This window comes from Megalops cyprinoides, chromosome 5, assembly GCF_013368585.1.
Source record: "Megalops cyprinoides isolate fMegCyp1 chromosome 5, fMegCyp1.pri, whole genome shotgun sequence".
Taxonomy (NCBI): domain Eukaryota; kingdom Metazoa; phylum Chordata; class Actinopteri; order Elopiformes; family Megalopidae; genus Megalops; species Megalops cyprinoides.
In genome coordinates, this window is record NC_050587.1 from 28,862,804 (window position 1) to 28,883,788 (window position 20,985).

At 43.9% G+C, this 20,985-nt stretch overlaps 1 protein-coding gene across 4 annotated transcripts in view; it reads left to right on the top strand.

Annotated features, from left to right (window-relative positions):
- gnaz (guanine nucleotide binding protein (G protein), alpha z polypeptide) overlaps nt 1-19,960 on the top strand; it is a 49,212-nt gene extending 29,252 nt beyond the window's left edge. For 3 of the 4 annotated variants that reach the window (XM_036528257.1, XM_036528259.1, XM_036528258.1), the window contains exons 2-3: nt 1,029-2,459; nt 18,681-19,960. In XM_036528257.1, coding sequence (XP_036384150.1) covers nt 1,737-2,459; nt 18,681-19,025 — 1,068 coding nt within the window. In that variant the 5' untranslated portion in view covers nt 1,029-1,736 and the 3' untranslated portion in view covers nt 19,026-19,960. Of the gene's footprint in view, nt 1-268; nt 458-1,028; nt 2,460-18,680 lie in introns of those variants that run through there. The other variant, XM_036528260.1, reaches the window with a different exon arrangement.
- The last annotated feature ends 1,025 nt before the right edge of the window (nt 19,961-20,985 follow it).

Consider the following 20,985-nt stretch of genomic DNA (forward strand, 5'->3'; position numbering starts at 1 on the left):
TGTGGAATGAGACAGAAGGCGACCGCTGGTCTGAGCCAGTTATTTTCCACTGTGATAGTAAATAAACATTACACCTGATATTGGCTTGTGGAACAGGCTGTAGTTCAGGCAAGGTGTGTGTGTGCGTTCGTGTGTCTGTGTGTCTGTGTGTGGGCTGGGGGGGTGGGCGGGGAGTGGGGGGCAGTGTGGGGAAGGACGTGTGACCTGCATCTGTTTCCGTTTCACAGCACACCCGTGTGTGTGTGTGTGTGTGTGTGTGTGTGTGCGTGTGAGGCAGGGCAGATCGATAGAGCCGAGAGTACAGTATCGGCTCCAGGAGACTCTATAGTAACACAAAACTGCAGGCGTACACAGACACAATGCAAATAAGGGCTGGCAGATACAGAGACGCAGCACGGGATGGCAAAATCCTATCCACACTGTAGCTGAGCAGCGGGGGAACAGCTCTGGAAGACAGGTCAGTGGGGAGGTCAGGGAATTGATGAGAGTGTGTGTGCGCGTACAAAGTTTTCAACCTTATGCATAGACTGTATAATGTCCAGTTTACTTTTGTTGGCATTCTGTACATTCATGAATGCTTAACGAGGGAACCTATAGCCCAGTGTCTGCTGTATATAAGAGCGCTTGACAATTACATACTCTGAAGGAGCTACAGTAGATAAGAGGATGGCTCTGGATGCAGGTTTATATGAGTGACAGCGCGTCACAAGCACTCTCCACAGCAGAGGAATACAGAACGTTCTCACAATGCTAGAGCAAGGTTACTATTTTGCAACAGTGTATGACCGGAGCCTGTTAAGTGTTAGGTCTGAAGCACAGCTGGATGTCCTTCAGGTCTGAGGGTCTGAGTGGCGGTGGATCCAGATCTGCAAGTCTGTGGCAGTAGTTTGTGGGATGAAGGGGGGAAACTGGAGATGTCCTCTGGTGCCCCACTTTGCACTTCAATTGCATCTGTCTGGGCCCAGTGATTCATGATTGTACATGACTCATTTATCCTTTTCCTTTTTTTTATTTTTGTTCATTGGCAGAAACGACAACCAGCAATCCCCTGAAACGCAAGCGCTCCTTTAAAGAGAGAATAGAGGGGGGGGAAAAAGGGAGCTCAAAAAGAAGAAAAGCGGAGAGAAGATAAAGCCCCTCATCTCCACGGAAACCAGGAAAGTTCGACAGACAGAGGGAGAGAGTAAGTGAGGGAGGGGGAGCAAGGGTGGATGAGTGCAGCCACAGAGAGCACGAGAGGTGCTGGGGTCGTCATGAGGCAGGGGAGCGAGGGGGCTCTGTTTTACCCGCACGCTGGCTCAGAACTCAGCCAACACCCGGCTGCCCACTGACAGGAAGGTTCCCCACAGCCTGATCTTGGGGAGGGACCACTGATATGCCACCCAGCCACCAGGGGAGCCCCCGCCAACTCTACACGTCTGCCAGGCCCCACACAAGCTGCCCGCCCTGTCCTGGTAGAACTCTGTCCTGAGACCTGCCCTCAACTCTGGATTAAACACAAAACAAAGCAAAAACAATAGCCAAGCAACCATCTCTCTCACCCCAGCTCTGCCACCTCCTCTTTCTCCAAAGAGCCCTGCCCCAGGGAAGGAATTCTGACACCGCACCAGTCTTGTTTTTTGCTGCGACTTCATCCATCCGATTTCTTATTTTGGTTGAGCACTCCCACCCCGCCGCCCCCCCAAGCGGCTGTATCCCCATTCCTCCGCCCCGCGCTTGCCTCCCCGCAGAGGACCATGGGATGTCGCCAAAGCTCGGAGGAGAAGGAGGCGGCCCGCCGCTCCCGCCGCATTGACCGGCACCTGCGCTCGGAGAGCCAGCGGCAGCGCCGCGAGATCAAGCTGCTGCTGCTGGGCACCAGCAACTCAGGCAAGAGCACCATCGTCAAGCAGATGAAGATCATCCACAGCGGCGGCTTCAACCTGGAGGCCTGCAAGGAGTATAAGCCCCTCATCCTCTACAACGCCATTGACTCACTCACCCGCATCATCCGCGCCCTGGCCACCCTCAAGATTGACTTCCACAACCCGGACCGGGCGTACGACGCCGTGCAGCTGTTCGCCCTCACGGGCCCGGCGGAGAGCAAGGGCGAGATCACGCCGGAGCTCCTGGGTGTCATGAAGCGGCTGTGGGCCGACTCGGGCGTCCAGGAGTGCTTCTGCCGCTCCAACGAGTACCACCTGGAGGACAACACCGCCTACTATCTTAACGACCTAGACCGCATCTCCGCCAGCGAGTACATCCCCACGGTGGAGGACATCCTGCGTTCCCGGGACATGACCACCGGGATAGTGGAGAACAAGTTCACCTTCAAGGAGCTCACCTTCAAGATGGTGGACGTGGGTGGCCAGCGCTCTGAGAGGAAGAAGTGGATCCACTGCTTCGAGGGCGTGACTGCCATCATCTTCTGCGTGGAGCTCAGCGGCTACGACCTCAAGCTCTATGAGGACAATCAGACGGTAAGAGTGCCGTGTGCCGTGCCCTCGGCATTTACTGTCACAGGCTCTACCTCCCACATCCCGATGGCCTCACGTACACCCGCTTCCAACTGACCATATGCTATGACACACACCCAAGGGCACTCTGCTGCAGAAAAATCTTAACAGCCCTAAAGACATAAAGCTAAAGGCAAGATCCTCAGTGATAATTATTGCTATAAGGTGTAAAGGGAGATTACTTCTCCAATATAGATCACTCACCCTATGTTCCTAGAGTCTTTGAACTGGCCCAGAGCCCTGGCTAAGCCTACTTATTAGAGCCCAAAGACAATAAAAAAGCCTCAACATATCATACAGGGTTTTAGGGACATAGACCTAGACAGAGCATCTCAACTGATCTAGTTTTTTCACATTGCCAAGATTCAGCACTCACAGCAAATGTACAGACTGTTGATCACTAAATTATTCAGAAAATACAGTGAACTCCAGTAAGTAGTTTCAATAAGTGTGAAATTATTGTAATTGTACATTCATACAGTCCCTAGGAACCAGTAAAATTCAGCGTGAAACCCCTACCACCTTGAGATCCAGTTTTATCAAGATTTATGTAACATTTCCTTCAGATGTAGATGTGATTTTTTTACTTTTGCATCTGAAGCTGAGCATGATTGCATAACTTAATTCATGTTGTTAATGAGCTGCATGAAACTCCATGAACCATGTCTAAAATCTAAGGGGGTTGCCTGGAAATGCTTTCAGTGGTGGAAAGAACTGGTCTGATGTCTTTTGTGAGACACAAACAAATGCAAAGATCACATTGTCACTTGATTTATCACAGGACTATGGACTGTAAATGTTTTTCGTAGACAATAAGGGGAAAGGTGAGTGACTATGATAAAAAGGATCAAAAATTTAAACGACCTTTTCAATCAAAGCATTTTTGTCCCAGTTCCTTTTCAAAGGGGAATGAGGTTTAGTTCAGAGTTTGAAGAGACACATTCATAGCAAATGGGCAAGATATCATGACCTTAGAGAGAAATGACCATACATCACTTCAGAGTTTGTGAATTTGTATGTACCCTTTCATAAACCCATATTTACAATGAAATATCCAAAATCTGATTTCAGCCTTTCATATTCCTTGACTTCCAAATATTTTGTAGCACCCATAGCGGAGTATTCTGCTCACGCCTTCATCCTACCATATCACTTGGATATGAGTTTCTGCAGGCAATTCCAAAAAGTAAACATGTCAAAAACTGACCACCATTCAGAATTGAATATTAGGACGTGCTCAGTTTTCTTATCAAGTTTACTCTTGTCAGCAATCAGCAATACAATTGCTGCAAGGTCACCGAATTATAGTAAGTAATATCCAGCTGGGTGATTACGTGCTTTTTTCAGCTGGTGTAAAAATGGCAGTGATTTTAGTCAAAAAAAATAATACATCACACGGATGATAAAACTGAAATCATTATCTTGAGTAAATGATCATCTTCACCAACACCATCATCATCACCATCATCATTATCATTTTCCTGTGATAACTAAGTGTTGGGCTGGGCTTAAATGTCTTTTTCGCAGAAAACTGTAATACGTTCATAGCTAAACATTTCCTGGTAAATTCTTTGAATCAGTTTCCAACAAACTGAACTCCAACAGGTTATATTTACTGTAAATGATTTGAAAAATATAGGGTTTCCAGTGATGTGGGACATGTTTTAATAGAATTGAACTTCTGCCACCTCTCTTCCCCCTGGGGTTGTGTTGTTTTGGAACACCCCAGAACTCATCGTACATTTAAAGCATTGCATATGCAGAAGAGCGAAACATTAAACCTTGTAGGCCACATCCTAATTGCATTTCATGCTATCGCCTGTATTGCGGAAATCCCATCACAGCATTCAGTGCCGGTTTTATGGCCATTAAACATGTGCAATCCCATTTTATAAATTTAGGTCTACAAGTACACTATAACCTGTTGGGGTTATTGGCGGCTCATGTAGCAAACATGCAGCATTCTCTCATCTTGCTGTAGCAATCTTGCAGTGTTGTTTTGTAAGAATGTTAGTTATTTGACGTATTGCTGTTGAGAGTCTCAAAAGCCTGTGGTAGATTTAGGTAGATACACTTGTGGTATCTACTGGTTTATCTATGGTAAATACTCTGTGGTAACTACTGCAAGGTGCCAGCAATATGTCTACAGAGTTGCACGTACTAGTTTTGGGGGAGCGCAGAACAGCGAAGAATACGGTTATCATGTCTGTAAACATGGCTGTGGGATCAATCTCCCTGACCAGCCTGCAAAGAAAGTGACTGCTGCAAATCTGATGAGCTAAATAATTACAAGCAAAATATTTGAGTAAGAGTATAATGTTGTTGTGATAAGCACCTTGGATTTACCTTATACTTTATACACAAATTGTAGGTATGAGATTATAAGATTATAAGGTATAAGGTTATTTTTCTTATAGCTTTTCTTATGATTGCGATGTTGGAGTCATGCTGTATTTTGGCTCTGTTAATGCTACAGTATCTGTTTCATGGAACATAACTTAAAAAATGGTATGAAACAACAGCCAAGCATGACAGACAACACAGTCTAAGCATAATATTTAATATCAGATAGCAGACTGCACACATACTTTTGAAACACAAATACTCCTGGCATGTACATAAAAGCAATAATAAAGATGTTACATATTAATATTGTGCTAAGAAAGCATAAATAACTGAGAGTCTTGCGAATTATAGAGCAAAGAAGTGATAATTGAGTTCACAGGAAAGGCAGCTAAAAGTATTTGAATCTGAGAACTAACTAACAGCTACTGAAGCTGCAAGGTTTGGCAAAGCATAGGAAGTAGAAGGGGGGTTGGGGAGGGGGGGGCAGCCAGGTAGAGGAGGAACAGGACAGAAGGTGAAAGGAAAAGAGATGCTTGCTCGGCCTGCTCCCCTGTGCCGGCTTGGCATGATCAAGTGTCAGACAGTAGGGGTGATGAAAGAGCTTTTTCAGATCAACAGATTTGGATCCCCGGCCACCAGCCTGCATAGTCCAGTCTGCTGACTGACTTTCACTACACTTATAAAAATGAATGTAGATGTTTTCCTGCAGCAATTTATGTTCAGAAGTACAAATACCAATGCTCAGCCTGTGAATCGATACTACAACTCTATGGTTACAAGCTGAATCCCCTAGACAAGACACCACGCTGTCAAATGTCAGATTTTTAACTGATAAATACTGCTTTGACACAGCCAGGAAACAAAGATGTCTAGTGAGTGGAGTTAACCTTTAAACTGTCTTTCCAATTCACTCATTTCTGAGAGGTCTTGCACATTTGAGAATGATTGAACTTGCAATATACATACAGCCCCCCTTTTTAACTATACTCTGCTATGCTATTCTATGCTATGCTAGGCTACAGACGTTATAAGCATGGTAATCATTTTTTTTTCATGTTCCTTACAAAGGGGAGCTTTCATTACTTTGTACTCACTTATGGCTAGTGAACAGCTAAATAAAAGAAGTTCATGAACTGTGTGTGTGTGTGTGTGTGTGTGTGTGTGTGTGTGTGTGTGTGTGTGTGTGTGTGTGTATGTGTGTGTGTGTGTATGTATACACATGTGTGTACGTGTGTATGGCAGTCTGTGCACATATATGTGCTTTCAAAACAAAATATGATCGATGGGGCTCAGGATAAGTCAATAGCAGCCTTATGCCCTACCCCCCCAGCCCCTCTCTTTGCATTCTGTGATGGTACTGATGGGGGTGAGGGACAGGAGAAACAAGGAGAGAGAGAGACAGAGAGAGAGAGAGGGAAGAGGCTGGGAGATAAGGGAGAGGGAAAAAAGAGAGGAGATATGGAGGAAGAGAAGGCAGATTGGTACACAGCAGGACCAGCCTGAGGGAGAGCCTTCTAATTCCGACGCTGACTCTCAGGACATCTGAGCTGCTCTGGAGTGCCGATGCACAGATCACATGCGCAGCTGTAGGGTCACTTCTACAATAGGGCACGGCAATGCAGTCCACACACAGCCTTGTTGTGCTAGAATGCGACCCCTTTTAACGGGGAGCCGGTTACACTGTTGCGAGGCTGTCATTTCTCTCTTGAGGACACATAGGCACAGAATTCATGATGTTTATTTTGGGAAACATGCAAGCAGTCCTTGGACTGATTAACTCACAAACGCTTAGCGACAAAGTATGAGTTGCCTGAAAATACAAGCCTACACCAATAACAAAACCACTGCAAATATAATGGACGATCTGTTTGTTTACTTAAGATAGTATTCTCTTCTCAACACTTACATTTGATTTTGTGGTTATTATTCTTTTTAGCTGTGAACTCATACCATGGCATGAGAAGGTAACTCAATGTAATGCACACATAAATTGGTCTCTTCATTACAGCAAATTAAGGAGCTATGTCAAAAATCCCTATGGATTCCATATAAAATATATTGCATGTCTTCAATACTGATGATCTAAGGAGAACCCAATTTGCCTTGCCTAAATTTGCCTTGGCCAAAACACAAGCATGTTATTTTTTTACAGTGAGTAAACCACACCCGCTGCCATATATGGTCTCTCTGCTATTTGCCTTGATCTGCCATCTGATGACGGCAGTGATGTGCAGGAATAGACAAGGCTGCCCTGCTATACGAACTGCACTGAAATATAGAGAAAAGTGTCTGTGGAGAATGGACATCCTCATAGGAAAGACGTGTAATCTGACACCTTCTGTAATGGAGGAGGGAAGGGCAGGGGCCTGATTTACGGGTCATTGGGGGAACTTGTGTGTAATGAGGGGCGGGGTCCACGGTGATGGGGAAGAGGCAGGCCCGGTGCTGGTTTATACTTGGGTGCAGGAGGCAGGGATTAAGCCTTGTCATAGGACTGCATGGTGCAATGAAGAAAAGCAGGGAAGGTGTACTGAAAACTGTCCCACCTCACACATCCACACAACAGCTAACAGGAGATGTGAAAGGTAGCATATGGTAAAACTTTTGTAAATGACTCAATTTATGGACAGAAACATTTACTGGTATGAAATGAATGTAGCACACTGCTTTTGATGAAAGTTGTCCATCTGCTTCACGTAAATCTAAATGCGTTACCTACGGTATTTTACCCATTAAAAATGATGCTTATTATATAATTATTCAAAGTACATTTCTATGTTTTCCCCACTCCCTTTCTCCCCTTTCCCAGTCCTTTTTTTTCCCCCCATCCCTCTCTTCAATTTGAGCTGGCTGCCATGGAGACCGTTGCCTAGCAACAAACCAGTCACACGCACCTAATCCTAGGCTGTTGACAATGAGCTGTGACTGAGGAGGGGGAGGGGAAATATAGCACACAGCAACAGAGAAAATGTATGCGTGTCTTTGGGGGGGGCGGGGGGGGTGGCTGATACAGTAGGACAGAGTGAAAAGCCTGTGTGAGGTGACAGGGCAGGAAGTGGGGCACACTTGACAGCGGAAGGGTTTGTACATGAGAACTTATTTTGAAATGGGACAGGGTGGCTTAACCACTACAAAAGTTAAAAAAAAATATATAGCAGAATAACCAGGAATTTCTCTCACTGGGTTTTCTCTCACTGGGAAAAATGGATGGCTGTTTTTGGAGGGAGAAAGAAAGTGGCCCATGGAGCACACGTGTTCAGGTGACCCGTCCCTGGTTGGGGACAGCTGCCACACGGGGGGGTGAAATTTGAGCACGTATCTTACGCAGAGGATAACACCTGCAAGACGTGTGGGTGGCCAAAGAGGTGAAACCAAATCTAGTGGTATCTCTAAGGCTGTTTGTGACAGTAAGGAGGTCAGGGAATGCCCACGAACGGGCACAGTGTACTAGGGCATAGAATGGGGCTTGGCCCAGTTCAGCCCACATTACCCAGGAGGTGGACAACCATCACAACGCCTTGAACTGAAATCAGCTAGGATGCAAGGTCTGGCCTGACAGCAGCTTGCAGTATGTTTCAAAATATCAAAAAAACCAATGATTTTAACATTAGAGTACGTACACTTAATCTCAATTCAGGCTGGGAAGTGAATGCCCCAGATCTTTAGTACAGTCTTGCGCTGTTGATAATTATTGAACATTGCACAGACAAATAAGAAACCTGCATAAGGTTGTGTTGCTGGAGCTGTGAAAGTCTTTGATGGAGTGGTCATGTGGCTGCTTCATTAAAAAACAAGTAGCCAGTGTGTCACCAGTGTCTGACTTAACCATTCTGTGGCTGTTAGCATCCGGCGCAGTGCAATACTATCTCTTAAGGATACTCACAGGGTTTGTTGTCCTTGTTTGACCCAGGGGCAGGGTTTCAGAGAAGGGTGTAGACATTGGCTGTTTGAGGAGAGGAACACGAACCAAACAAACTCTAATCATTTATCTCAATTACCTTTGGGGAACATATTGTTATATGACATACGTTTGAGCCTGCACTGGCTCTTGAGTGGCTCAGACAGTAAAAGTAATTTTTCAAAACGTAGGCTGAGCCCTACAGCCCAGGTTTGAAACTGGATGTGTCATTTGCACACAATGACCAGGAGCCCACACTGACTCAACAAACTGGCTTAGTTTTACTGGGGATAGGGGTGGGTAGGTCAACCAGGGACCCCTCATTGTTCTGTTCTCAGCGAACTGGGACGCACTTGAGTGCCTGTGAGTTAGTTACTCATCCAGTATGAGGAGAATGCATTTACAACATGATAGCATTCACATCCTGACTCACTGTAGGACTTGAAGGATGAAAAACTGCCATGGTAGGCCTGTCTGTATATCAGAAGGTTGCATGTACCTCACTCTGCCCTCTTATGTGGTTCAGCTGTTGTCAATGCTCTGGCGATGCTGTCAGTGAGTTGTCATTATCTAACACCTTTCTGTTTTTATATACCTTTCCTTTATAGTGATACATGTTTAATTACCAAGTAATACATTTTCTAAATATAGTAGTATTGATGGAGTGCTCTACTGAAAATCATAATACTGTATATGTTATTCCTTATCTGTTAAGCATTTTCATATCATTCATATCATTTCATATCATGCTTAACTTTCATTGTTGTCCTTGCTAAGAAACTAACAAAAATATTAACTAAGCCAAGTGAAAAAGGGCTGTGACAATTTCTTGGCTATTGTTGCAATGAATTCAATATACACTGTCTTCTTAAAAGATATTGGCCACATGGACTAGCACAGTGTTTTCCTATTACCCAGCCTTGATAAGGATGCTATGTGTTTTAAGGTGTGGATATCCATGGTAATTATGCCAGGCTTGTTTTGACTTCCTCATTTCTGAAAGCCTGCATGGCTAATTTATATGGTTGTGTACTCAGAGCAGATACTGTGGGCCCACCTTGAACACCTTACTGCATAAAACACACATCCACACATTCCAGTTGGATATGGTATCTTGTGTGCGTGTCAGTGTTTAACCTCAACATCTGTTAAGGCAGAAATTTTGTTCTTGGCTTTGGCTGAGTGTACCTGCATCACAATATCTATTTAGCAGTCTCCATGGGTTGAGCTAATACATACAACCACTACTAAAATGTTCTTTCTTCAGCTAAACATTGAGAAAAATTTAACTTTTACATAGTTATTTACCTAAATGTGTACCACATTTTTGAAACATTACCCAAACGGAACATTTCCTCAAGGCAAATGTAGGCAGTACTTGATTTTCCAATTCATACATCTTTGTCATGAACTTTCCATGAACCTCCTTCCTGTCTATGTCACCTACCTCACTCACATAAAAGTACATTTTGGATTGTTCTACAAGTATGATAGAGAAAATGACCTCTGCCTTTTGCTGCGTATCTTCCATCTTCATTTCTATTGCTTTGGGAATCAAGCGTTGGAGTTGCTGCTGTCACGAGATTGAAAATCAGATGAGCTATTTTCGTTCAGATCAAAATCAAATTTGCTATCATCGTTTGAGCGGCTTGAGCTTGTTAGGCTAATTCTCTTTTGTTTCCTGATGCTTGGCTGTTGTGTCTTCGGGCCTGCCTTCAACCTTTGGGAGCTTTGGTTAAATGTTTCACATTTACTGTGAAGGTATGATTTAGTTGAGGTAATAGTCAGCTTGCCCCATAGGTGCTAGGTCAATTCACACCACAGAATTCTTTTTTGAAAAGCAAATAATTACATAAATGAACAGAGAGAGAATGACGTATATCCTGGATATCATTTATCAGGTATCACCTAAACAAAGTGCCTCCTCTGCCCTTCAAATGCAAAACATGTGACAGTTGTTATCTCTACTTGATAAAGTTGCAAATACTCTGGAACCAAAAACCATAAAAAAATGCCTGTGACACCAGCCCTCCAAACTGAAACCAAACCTTTGTAAGCATACAGTTGGTGGCAGATGTCTCCTCTATTCATTTGTCCGACGGCTCCACAGCCTGAAAACAAATCCTCAAGAAGAGAAACTGGGTTGACTTACCTGCGGGCTCAGCAAGCCCCAGTCTGCCCTGCCATTCATGTTGTCTTTAAAAGTGCTCTGAACAAAACACCTAGATCCAAAAATTCCTATTAATATGGTACAGCTGTTCTAAACACTTTGCTTTTGAGGGCACTGCGAACAACAAACCTGAATTCCATGAGAGTTATTCAGCTATGAATCCATGTGTTCTGAGCTTCATTTTTGATCATGCTTGGCACAAAACACATGAATTCCATAGGAAACTTGACCCTGTCAATGCAAACATTTCAATTACTGCTGCTACCATGGCTCTCTCTCTCTCTCTCTCTCTCTCTCTCTCTCTCGCTCTCTCTCGCTCTCTCTCTCTCTCTCTCTCTCTCTCTCTCTCCAGCTTGCGTCATAGCTGTATAGTGCTCTAGTGACAGAAAAAATATGCCCTTTTTTCATAGATGACCTGGAATAGCAAGTATGCTCATCTCACAGAAAAACGCACAAAACCACTGCACATTTATCTCTGACATATGGAATAATGAGAAACGCCACGATCAAGTTGTACAGATGTATAAGGCGTTTATCTATGATTAACTGTATTTCAGGTTGTAACTGAAATATGAACAGCACAAAATTAAAAGAAAACGCAGTTTTATTGTGGCTGTTTGATTTGAGGAGACTGGGCAGCCATTGGAGTTCAGTGTGTTGCTCTGTTCACTGGCAGAAAGGGAAGCCATGAGGCACAGAAAAAACAGAGGCATTGGCTATTTTGTCATGGCAGAGCAGTTACAGAGAGAGGGGGAAGGGAGAGAGAGAGAGAGAGAGAGAGAGAGAAACAGACAGAGGACAGACAGAAAATAAATCTATGTGAATGGAATTGGACTTGTGGAAGGAGGAACTACAGACTCCAGTGCTCCAGTGATTTGTATTTACTGGAAACAAAGAATTAACACGCCACTGAACCTCTTCATTAATACTGAAGCTTAATTAAGGGTTGTGTGTCTGGACTGATCGGGGAGTGCAGAGGCTGCCTGGGGCTTCATGCTGTGTACTGCTAGCTGTGGGCTGTAGGCTAATAGCTATGCTGCTCCCTCTCTCCCTCTACCTCTCTCTCCTTCTCTCTCTCTCTCTCCCTCTCCCCCTCCCTGTCTTGCCTCCCTGACATTCCCTCTCCATCCCTGTCTCTCAGTAGCATCTCTCTGTCTCTCTCTCTCTCTCTCTCTCTCTCTCTCTCTCTCTCTCTCTCTCTCTCTCTCTCCCCTCCCCTCTCTCTGTGTGTGCTTAGCCCAATCACACCGGGTAAGGAACAAGGAGGCAGCGATGAGATTCCCACTGCACAGCAGGTTGAATCCTCTCTGGATGTCCCCAAACTGCAGGCTCTTGCATAGGAAAAAAAAAAAACCCACAACATGCTGGAGAGACTCCTGCTGACTGTGACCTGATTTTGAATGCAACGGTAGGACTGAGTTAGGCCGCTCTTAGACAGCTGTTTTTCAAATGATTCATCAGCAGGCGCCGCATGAGGGCCTGGAGAAATCATGTACCGTAACACTCATCTGCAGTTCACACGCCCAACGCAATGGCGCATTCAGCGGAGCCAATCAAAACATTGAGAGCGATATTCAAAACGAGCGCAGCCCCAGTCGGATGCGAGAGGGCAATCATTTCTGAGAGGCCTTCCTCTTCCTGTGTGAGCCGCCCTGTGGAAAGACAGATTATTTGGCGACAGGGGTGTTCAAGGTTTTAAAAGAGCCCCTTTCTGTGTTGTACAAAAGCAGCTAAATGTCAGACAGTGTAGAGGAGAGAATTGAATACATACAGCCAGCAGGGTGGTTAGGAGGGGTCACTCATGGGACCGCTGTTTTATGCTGGGTGCATTGTCCCCTGCAGACTGGACAGTGGGTTGAAGGCACGGAGGTTGTCCAGCCTGCCCATGAGCGTGGCTGACCCTCGGCCCATATTAAAGGGCCCAGGACTTGCACTGTTTGACCTTAAAGTCCCTTTCATCACTTGTTTATGAATCAGCCACTGCTCTGTGTTCAGTGTCCAGAACTCGTCCAGGAACACCCTGTGCTGGATACTACCATGTTTATATAACAGTTCAACAGTTCAATTTTTTTATATTTTAGGTTTGCCGGAAAGTGAAAGTAAAAAATGACCCCCCTTATATATATTTATTTATTTATATATATTTATTCATCCTTAAAGCACCCAACAAAATATTAAGAAGCACAAGAGTGGAAATGAATTATATTTTCCCCAAGGAAACCCCCCAGTTCCACTTCCAAATCTACACAACCGAACACATTTTCCACTTACAATGATCACTGAGCGCTCAGAGATGAGCCAGTACAAGCAGTTCTTGAGTGCAGTAATTATTTGACAGTCTCTGGAGTCCATACACATATTTGAGACTATCTTAAGTACTCACATGGGAGTATACTCACTAGGGTCCTCTGAGTTTGAACAAATTTGACAATTTTTTTTTTAACCAAGAGATGATGTTTATTTTTGTCTGCAACGTGGATGATGTCATATTTATGTTAGGACAGTATTATAAAATACTTCACTGGGGATAACCAGGTACCTCTGCCATGATCCCAGCTCACTGTGGTGTAGCATTTTCATTTGACAAACTCTTTTGTCATTGTGTCAATGCTTTATGACCCAATATGGATGAATCTATTTTGATGATAGTTTTGGAGGGGTTGTGTCACAAAATCCCATCCCAGAGGATGCAGGGAACTTTTTATGCTAGCTCCATGCATTTGCATTTGCAAAAGCATTCCAGTATCCAGCAAAGTATTTTCACACACAGAAACTTGCACAAGATGGCTCTAAATAATATGTGTATATGTGTATATATTTGGCATGTCCTGTTTTCCTGTTTTACTAAATAAGGGATTTGTTTTTTTCTTGTCTTCTTGTCTTACACAATGAGCTAGTATTACCTCTGGACATAGGCTTTATTTAGCCTGTAATAATTATTGAGGACCTTGGCAAAAATCACTACCTTTATGGCTGTTTCTATATGTAGGATTGAGGTCGTGGAAATCAGCACAGTTTACAAATTCCAGTAATAAAAGATGTCCTTGGGTAATATATTCCCATCTGAATAGCACTTTTGACTCTCTAAAATACAGCTATATCTGCAACACTCACTTTACAAGATGCAGTTTCCTCAATTTCACTAAGGTGGAAATGGATTTTTCAAAAACACTGCTATTAAAATCATTCCGACAAATGTACCAATAGTACTTTACTACTTTAAGCTAGTCTCTCATGTCAAACGTGCTGCATAACAACACTTTAAATGGAATGAGAGGGGCTAAGCATTAGGCAGCACTTACTCCTTTGAGTTTTCCTTGCAAAAACCTCGCAAAACAAGTGTCTCATCATAGAATTCCATAATCTGATAAGGTACATACCACAATTTATGTTTTTTTATTCAATACTATTATGTCATATTGTGTGTTCTGGCAACATACTGAATCCACAGCAAGTTTCCTATCAGCACTAGAAAAGCAAAAAGCACACAAGCAGACAACTAAGTATGTTGAGGTCTACCCGGTGATAGCATAGCTGGCTTCTATTCTTTAAAACCATTAGTACTGAGCAGAAATGGCTAGCAAGTCTTGTTTCTTTCTTTACAGAAACACAGAGATTATGCTGATAACAATGCCATCTCAGTGCCAATGCCACAGTTAGTAGTCATTTAGCCGTTCAGTGTCTCTTGCCATGCTGACTACAAGCAGACAAGCAGACACAGGACAGAAATAGGTGCCGCTGTTCAAATTTTTATTTTGTGTTTCACCAAGTTTGAGGTCAAATTTGGACAATGACATACTGGTGCACAAACAGACCTCTCTCTACAAATCTGGATTTTAATGAGGTTACAGCTGTTTTGATGAAAACCAACACCATGCTGTGGTTCTGATGCATACTGCATGCTTCAAGTACAAAGAGGGTCAGATTTTCAATTAAATGTTTTGGGAATATATTGAGATCATGCCTTGGTGGAAGAATAGCATTCCACTCCAGTCTTCACTGCAACCCCTGATAATTACTGCATGTATTAGAAAACCAATTTTTTTAGTCAATTTTACTGACTAGGACAATTAATGATTACTAGGAAAGCAAAACTAGCCCTAAATAATTTGAGACATCGTGTGTATTCCATGTAAAGCCTTACAACACGTCTGTAATTAAGATATTTAAGACTGAATCAAAATGTATACTTTGAAATAGCACGTGTGAAGGAGCACATGCATTGTAGGGGCTGTCGGTCATGAAGTAAAAATCACCTGGAGGTCAGCAGATTTTTCTTCCACCGATCCTTAGCCAAAACAGGACTTATCTTGGCACGACACCGGAGCCACTCCGAGCTGGACCGTGGGCAATGTCATTTGGACAGCAGCTGTCTTTCAGGCGCCTGATAGGTGCCACGGGCAAAGCGGGAACAGGATTCAGCAGGGCTCCGATGGAACTGGAATGACTGGAGGCTGCGGGCTCTGTAATAGATCTGAGCAGACTCTCCCACGGCCAATAGGCAGCCACAGCGGAGGGAAAATTCATACTCAGTGCAGGGGGCTCTGTTCCACAAGCATAGGCAGGGGCACCCTTAGAAAAATCACAACATCATGGTATAAGATACAACCTTCCTCATTTTTTTTAAGTTGCTGCAGATCCACAAAGACCTCTGAAAGAATCTGTATTGTTTATAGTGGATGTCTCTTTCCATGCTTTTGAACAAAACAAGCAAATAACAACCAGAGAATACGCAATGCTGCATGTTATCATCTTACCAGGGGAACACAGCCGCCACATGGGCACAATGCAAAGCTACCAATGGTGTGCAGAGATACTATGAGACAATAACCAAAATTCACAATTGCAGAGACAGCTCGCGGATAGGCTGTATTCTCCCAGGCCAAAATTCAGAAAGCTTGTCTAAAAATAAAGCGGGAGAGGCAAGCGCTGAGTGTTGGCATTGTTCAAGAGTGGCACTGTTTGGACAAATTTTCTACTGCTGGGAATGTTTCGAGCTAGCACAGCTGTGAGTAAACAAGCTTTGGAAGTCAGAGTGGAGGGTATTGCAGCCGTTTCTAATTCGATCTCAGTCTGAAGAGCAGCGCTGTGGCAATCAGCAGAATGCACAACGCATGCCGGGCAACCGGCTTGGCTTGCCCTTACACACTGGCCCCGTTACAGGGCCCGGTTCACCAGGGTGAGCCCATACAATATCTGTTCATATGGCCCCTAGTCAGCATTCCTCTGGGGGCTCCCAGTCCATTGATTTGTCTCTGCGTATCTCTGTCTCTCCCAGCAACCAGGAGGCAGAGAGCGCAGGAGATCTTGTGATTTGCTCCGAGCGCCCGGGCGATCTGTGTAACCTTTCGAACAGCAGCCCAGTCTTCCCACTGAACCCCTCCCCTCAGTCACAAGCTGCCCTGCACCGACCACGTGCCTGCAACCCCACCCCTACCCCCGCGTCGTAAGCTCTCTCAAATGCACCCTGACACTCACACGCACACACACACACACACACATTACAAATGTACGCAGATAAAAACTCCTCAAGCACCCTGGCGTGGCAAGACCATATGTATGTTCACACATGCACACGCTTTGACACCTGACCAAGTAAGGAGTAGCTCTTTAAGAAGGAGCCAGGATGACCTCTACCTCAGAGCAAGGCAAAGAATAAATTCTGTGTTTAACTTCACTGTCATAATTAATACCAAAACAGTGTCATGGCACTGAAAAGTGAAAGCACTAGAGAGGTGTTAGAAGTCATTACTGCCATTAGCATTCAGTCTGGGAGTAAAATGAAGACTGATGACCACAGCAGTGACTTCTCTGCCTGAGTGGATACTAGAGGTTTTGCAAGGACTAAGCTGGTGTGTGAAATAGGACAAATGAAAGGGTAAGTTTCTCCACTAAGGGGAAAAGGAGAAACAGACAACGCTGGAACAGCATGGGGAACTGGTGCAGGAGGACGATAAAACTGCTTCCAGTACACATGCAGTACAGCAAGGCCTACACCACTGGGCTGAAAACTGAAACAAGCAAGGGATGAGGAGAGAGGCAGGGGAGAACCACAGCAAAAACACGGGCCAAGAACAATGGGGGGAGGGGGTTGCAGGAAAAACAGAAAGAATGTGGAAGTATTCAAAGAAATGTTGAGCGATGTGTAGACGATCCTTAACTCAATTATTGATTCTCACAGTACAGACGTTTACTAAAGCTGACCCACTTCGCAAACAGCTTCAGCTCGCTGAGTAGGTACTGCAGTCTGGTAGTGGGTAGCTATGGTTAGGTACCTTTCTAACTGTACAGCATCAGTGTGCACGCCTGGGACCCTCACTACAGTAGACAGAGCACCTCAAGCACAGGTACTTATATCACTCCAGACATGAACCAATAAGATGCCCTCTGAACTACATGTAAAGGAGCTGCTGTTCTAATCACATATAATTGGCTATATGTATATGCAGAATATATATGCAGAATATATATGTGTGTGTATATATATATATATATATATATATATATACACACACACACAATCAAACTCTAACTTATCATATAGCACATTTCTCATTTGCTTAATGTGTAAAATACTCCAAATACTCCAAATTACCACTGACAAAGCCATTAATTTTATTGTGTAATTAAGCCATTTGCACAGGTGAAGCTGAGGCCAATTATTTGCAAATTAGTTGAACAGGCCTGTCTGCAGTGCTACTAAGTTCTGAAGTATTAAGTTTTCAGTTAAATTTTGTGTGAATAGTGTGAGACCCCTCCTGTCTCTCTCTATCTTTCTCCATTCTCTTACTCTCTATGTCTTCTGTCTTTCCGATGGCTTTGCTACGATGAGTTTGCTTTTTTTTTTTTTCATTTTTCAGCGTCGGCCACAATCCATCGCCATTGGAAACGGTAATGGTGTTAGGCGTATGATTTCACACGGACTAATCCAATTGAAAAATTGATCTGTGTCCCTGCTCCTGCACCAGGCCAGGCTAGGAGCAAAAGATGGATATTGACAACGTTAAGCTCCAGTTGTTCCAATAGCACAGCAGAGGAAACAATGGTTTTAAAATGTACTGGATGCGGTGTGCATGCATGCCAACATGTGCCTGTCCTGTAAACTCCGACATCACTGTTATGGCTTGCTCTTTCCTGATTCTCTCTGAAAGCAAACAGAGCAAGAGCCCCAACTGATGCAGGCTTCTGGACTTTTTACAGGTTGAATCAGAGCAAGGTTATGAAGATGAAACATGTCTCTCCTGTGTTGTAGTCAACAGGAGGCTGCAGAAGCTTGTCCATAGCACTGCTATGCTCTCATGGTTAAAAGCTTGGAACTCGTTTCAATCAAGTGTCCCATAAAGAGTTAAGTGTCTTAACATAATGCACTGGAAGCATTACCTTGACAGCTGGGCAACTCCTTCAATAATGGCTCTATTTCAGAGGAGACTTCATCTGCGCACGGACATGTCAGCCATTCTCTGCTATTTCCTTGGGAAATTTTTGTGCATGTGCATTGGGTCTCCTCCATATTTTTACGCTTAGAAAGGTGTTTCCATTGCCGATATGGTTAGCTGAGGACCCCCTTGCAATAGCATCCTTGACTCTGTGTATGGTTGGTCCCTTGACTTGGAGATCAGCAAGATCACTGTTTCACCTCACTCGCTCTCTCTCTCTCTCTCTCTTTCTCTCTCTCTCTCTCTTGTTCTCTTTCTCTCACTCTCTCTCTTTCTCTCTCTCTCTCTCTCTCTCACTTGCTCTCTCACTCTCTCTCTCTCTCTCTTTCTCTCAGAGCCGGATGGCAGAGAGCCTGCGCCTGTTCGACTCCATCTGCAACAACAACTGGTTCGTCAACACCTCCCTCATCCTCTTCCTCAACAAGAAGGACCTGCTGGCCGAGAAGATCAAGCGCATCCCGCTCACCGTGTGCTTCGCCGACTACAAGGGCCAGAACACCTATGAGGAGGCGGCCGTCTACATCCAGCGGCAGTTCGAGGACCTCAACCGCAACAAGGAGACCAAGGAGATCTACTCCCACTTCACCTGCGCCACGGACACCAGCAACATCCAGTTTGTGTTCGACGCCGTCACGGACGTCATCATCCAGAACAATCTGAAGTACATTGGGCTATGCTAGGACTGGGGGTCAGGGGGTTGGGGTTGGGAGGTTGGGCTGGGGGGGGCAGCTGTGCAATGGCTGATGTGCCACATGCTGTAGAGGAAAGACAAGAGAGACAGTCTTGGGAGCTGGGAGGGATTATCTAGGGGAATACAGTTGCATCCCTCTCCCTTGAGAAAAAGAAGTGTAAGGAAGTGAAGGTTGCAAGAGCTTTTGAAGATTGGAATATATGTCTCTGCACTGAATATATAGACACATATACACACACACGCGCGTACGCGTTTGTTCACATGCAAGGCCTTGGGATTTTGGATCAGCTGTCAATCGCCTGTTTGACATGGAAACATCTGGAGCCACGAGACTTCCAGCCCCTTCCTTCTTCTTGACCCGCCAACCATCATATTCAAACAGGAGTTCTTCGCAGTCCATTTATGCTTTTTTTTTTGGTTTTGTTTTTTGTTCTTAGCTGTTCCATCCATGCTGGTTCAATCCATGCTGTTCTCTAAAAAAAAAAAAAAAAAGATTCTTAAAAATGAAAGGTCTGTGGCTTTTTTTCCTGCTGGAGGATCACTTGTACAAATGGACAGCCGGAGGGAGTGGAGGGAGCGATAAACTGAATTCCTGTGAGATTTGTCAGAGGATTTCAACGATTTGACAGGGTCCAAACCCCAAAGGTGAAAACTGCCACGAATCGGAATAAATATGGGTCTGCAACACTGTTTTTTTTTTTTTTTTTTTTGGTTGGTCGGTTGGTTGGAAGGCTCTAAAGATATATTTTTTCATCCTTAGTTATTTTGTTTCTTTTATTTTGCAAAACATGGATGTGCACCAAACTTGCCTTTTACTGCAAGTTCTTATTTGATTTTCTAAGAGTGTTTTACACAGAGCTGATAGCAGTTCTTCACACCCTCTTACCTGCATTCCAGGTTCCAAAAAGAAAGAAAATGACATCAGTGCCAATTTCAGTGTAAATAATAAAAAAAAAAGAATATAAGAAATGTTATCTTTTCATTTTTTATTGAGTGAAAGAGGAAAAAATGCATGACTTAAGTTTTGGATTTTTACCATTTTTATTCGGTTTGTTTTAGTTACGAAAATACTCCCTAAGTATAGTATGAAAAACGAAAACACACACTGTGTGCGACTGTACAGTTCTTGTCTGAAAGGTATTTATTGAAAACAACTGAATTCATAAACACACACACATTATATATATATATATATATATATATATATATATATATATATATATATATGCTGGATTGGCTTTGAAGAGTTTCCACTGACTGTTCCACATAATTCAAAGCATTCACAGGTGACAGTGAGGTCATCTCAAAAGCCAGCATGAGAAGATGTAAGGAGAGAGGGAGGAGGGCAACCCTCCTGGAGAAAAAAAAATGTACTTTAATCTCCTTGCATTAAGTGGACACTGTCATAGATATAATGGCAGCATATAACCGCAAGTACACTCTCTCTGTGGATAAGAAAAAGTGTTAACAACAGTGAGGGAAATGCTGGTCCACTCCTCTCCTCCTCTTGGGCAGAGAAGGGGCGTGATGTGCTAACAACTCAGCTAAGGGCTTCAGGCTTGATTTTCCAAGATGTCCACTTTGAAAAATGATTTAACAAAAAATATAAGAAGAACAATATTAGTAAATAAAGCAAATGTTGAAATGTTGACTCTGGTGCAGATGTGTTTTTGTGAGGTGGTGGGAGGGGAGGGAGTGGGAGAGAGCAAAAGATGAACTTGAAATATGTTTAGTCCCGACATGTCTCTATGTGGTGTTTCACAAAAGGGCTGCATGGCTCCTCCTGACCAACACATAGCCTGTCACAGGCATGCCATAGAAGCCTTGAAACCCGATTTCAAGTGATGTCTTAGTAATATGAGAAGCCTTATCAGTCACCTGTTTTCATAGGGAGGCAAAAGACAACAGCGCAGACAGGTAAGACATAAGGACTGTTTGTCCAACCAAAG